Source organism: Pyxicephalus adspersus, chromosome 1 (genome assembly GCF_032062135.1).
Source record: "Pyxicephalus adspersus chromosome 1, UCB_Pads_2.0, whole genome shotgun sequence".
Classification (NCBI taxonomy): domain Eukaryota; kingdom Metazoa; phylum Chordata; class Amphibia; order Anura; family Pyxicephalidae; genus Pyxicephalus; species Pyxicephalus adspersus.
In genome coordinates this window covers 18,416,742-18,420,189 of record NC_092858.1, presented here as the reverse complement: position 1 = coordinate 18,420,189, position 3,448 = coordinate 18,416,742, and the positions used below count along the sequence as shown (strand labels likewise).

Below are 3,448 nucleotides of genomic sequence, written 5' to 3'. Positions count from 1 at the left end.
TTTCTCCAATCTGACCATGTAACAGAGATGTACCTGCATTGTACACCTTAGATCAGTGTTTCAGTGGAGGGGTTCCCTGAGCAGTTTATGTCTCTAAGATACATTCTTCCCACTGACCACCACACTAATATACTGTGAGCTGTGAATAAAATAATTATAGAAGGTGTTCCCTAAAGACCTGAAAGTTATTTCAAGGAATCCCCCATGTTAAAAAAGTCAAGAAACAGTCTGCAATAAAGTGAGCAGGGTGGGAGTAACATGAGTGGGGGTCTGAAGAGAACTCCTGGCTTCCCTTTGATTAAGCACTTGAGAGAATGTGTCTTAAACGATTTCCCTGTAGTTCTCTCAGCCCCTGGCTTTTTTCCTGTTTCCTCCTCTCACACAACCCAGCAGCACACAGTCTTTCTCCTCATCTGGAGCACTGGGGGGAAAGTACTAAAGCCAGCAATGTGCTGTTTCTGCAGAAATGCATGCTGTACAGGGGGAGCTTCACAAACTCTAGATACCAGCTGCAAAGAAAGTCCTGCAGGAAAAAGCTTTCTTCTCTTCTGAAGGACAGAAATCACACTGCTGGCTAAGCACTGCCTTCAAAGTCACTGCCAAGCTGCAGAGGAACAAACTGCAGCACATCCCAACCTGTCCATTGCTTCTCCCATCAGTGGAAGCTCACAGTCCCTTCACCTCTGCTGCCTAAACTGCTGAGATCTTGCTAGGAGCCCCAATGCAGTTGCCATTGCTTTTCACCATCATCTTTGCAAACTTTTGCAATCGAGGATTTTCTTCCCAAACTGGAACTCTGAGGAGTATGAGACCATCCAGCCTAAGGAGAGATGGTAGGTGCAGCTGGAGGCTCTTTTGTTTCAGTGCATTTCTCTTTTGAAGTTGTGGTGTGGTTGGTTCTTTATGGCATACTGGTGCAGATCAATGTCAGGCTAGCTGAAGCTGATTTGTTTTATTAGCTGGGTATGGTTTTACTTACTCCATCCATGTGCAGGCAGGAGGCATGGTATGTGAAGGATGCACATAAGGACCTGTTGCCAGTAGTGGCCATATCCATTTGTTTTATTGGAAAGTTGAGTCTGTTCTGAGTCACAGTTCTAAATGCTGTCATCTCTTTGTGGATCACTTGTGCAGATTCAGAGAACTTGTAGGATAAGATCTTTTGTATTGGTTGTGGTATGGTTCTCCTCATGAGACCAGTGTTAGTAAGTGGGACTTTTAAGGCAGTGTGTACAAAAATAATAACTATATAAAAGTAGAAACTTTATTATTACACAATATAAAAGCTGCAACAAATATATACACACATTAAAAAGTCCATAAAGTCTCTATGTAACAAAGTAGCAGGTAAGGTAACAGACTAAAATCAAAGTGCTAAATATACCAATATGACCTAGGTAATTACAGTTGATTGATATGCTGTAACAATCCGATTATGGCAGCACTATAATATGACTATAATATGATACAAAAAAGTGAACTATGGTGAACAATGGTGCAACTTAATTTGATAAGGTAAGTATAATCTGTCTCGAAAAATTTTTGCTTGAGATATGTAAACTAAACAATTAATATCTGACTTTTTTGTATTATAATAAAGTGCTGCCATAATTATTGTCTGTACAAAATAAATCCCTGAAGAAGCGGATTAAATCTGCAAAACGCGTCGGATTGTTACAGCATATCAATCAACTGTAATTACCTAGGTCACATTGGTTTATTCAGGACTTTGTTTTTAACCTGAGTCTGGTTTCTTACCTGCTACTTTGTTACATGGAGGTTTTATGGACTTTTTAATGTGTATATATATTTGTTGCAACTTTTATATTGTATAATATTAAAGTTTCTACTTTTATATAGTTAAGGTTTTTGTACACACTGCCTTAAAAGTCCCACTTACTAACACTCGTCTCTTATTTTAAATTGAGATATTGGCAGTTTATTAAAATTATATGAGATTTGAAAATTGGCACTTTTTTTTAAATGGTTCTTCACATGCCATATGGGTTCAAAATTCTTGCAGATTGTCCATTGCATGAAGAAGTCCTGGTGACCATTACAACCCAAATCTTGGCAAGATGAAGTTGTATTGACTTATGATATGCTGTCCTAAGTCTGATTCTTTATTTGGCTACATTAGAGTTGAATTAGGGCTTCTGTAGATGTCCGCTGATGAACGCCACCTTTTGCGCGCAAACATGGCACAACTGAAATGCATAAGCAAGAATGCAAACCACTGCACTTGATTAGCATTATCTGCAAGCAAATCTTACTGGGGCCTGCTGCTACCAAAGGCAGCTATATAACTGAGATCCACAATGCACCATTGAAACATATTAAAATCTGAAGACACATGTTTTAGGCGTGCAATAAAAAGTCCATCTATAAGTCCTTTTGGATGCTGATTAAAGCTATTGTGGTGTAGATGGCTTCTATAGTAACAATATATGGAACAGCTTTATGTTTTTCATGGCTGCTTTCAAAAACTTAGTTTTACCACAATGCCCCAAATAGTTCCAGAACTTTCAGGTGTGCTCTGGCTAACAAAGGCAGTTTAAGCAGCATGCACACTGTTTTTCAATGCATGTTGCAAGCACCAGCCTTTATGCAATGCTATCACTCCAACACACTAAGGAAAAGCACATGTGTTGCAACATACCACAATACACTTTATTGTATTACTGCTCACTGCGGTGTGCTGCAAAAAAATGTTGATTGATTCAGATGTTTTATAGTGCAGTAGCAGCCCATTCATTTTTAATGGGTTGGTTTAATGCAACGCTGACAAGGACGCAAAAGGGCACCAAGGTGTGCATGGACCTATGCTGTACAATGGCCATACAATGCAGCTGCAGAGAATTAGTTCCAGATTTGATTGTTTTAAGCCTAGAAAAGATATTTGACACAATGAAGAACTTTTTTCGATCTATTTGTATTGGTAGAATGACTGATTAACTGCAATTAATTTAGGACTTTCAACAAAAGTGTTTTTTTTTTATAGAATGAATGGGTAGCTAAGGTTTTTGTTGTCGATTTTAATGGCACCATTGTAGTATTATGTTAAGGAATTACATAATGAGATCTGTTTATAAAGCATCTAACATTCACCAACCATACTAGAGAATGAATTACTGCCTTTAAAAACAAATGGACCTAGAAGTTTCTCCACCGGAGCATGTTTGTTGATTTTCCTATTCACTGCTTTATAAATAGACTCCAAAGTTTTGGTAAACCAGAAGATTTGGAACTTAAGAAACACACTCTTGTTTTCATTTTTGTACATAAACTCCCAGCACCAGAATTTTTGGCACGTACTGTAACAATTAAATTTAGAGCAAGTTCATAAAATAATAGGGGAGAATAGCGTTCTCGTGAGAACTTAGAATGGTGAATAACTTTTAACTAGCACAGAGGCTCAGAGGTAGCACGCTCACCTTTGCAGTACTAG

At 38.3% G+C, this 3,448-nt stretch overlaps 1 protein-coding gene across 2 annotated transcripts in view; it reads left to right on the top strand.

Moving 5' to 3' along the window:
• Positions 1-348: 348 nt before the first annotated feature.
• Positions 349-3,448, top strand: part of PDGFD (platelet derived growth factor D) — a 148,482-nt gene continuing 145,382 nt past the window's right edge. Inside the window, exon 1 of one of the 2 annotated variants that reach the window (XM_072403122.1) lies at positions 349-833. In XM_072403122.1, the coding sequence (XP_072259223.1) occupies positions 722-833 (112 nt within the window). In that variant the 5' untranslated portion in view covers positions 349-721. The remainder of the gene's footprint in view (positions 834-3,448) is intronic. The other variant, XM_072403117.1, reaches the window with a different exon arrangement.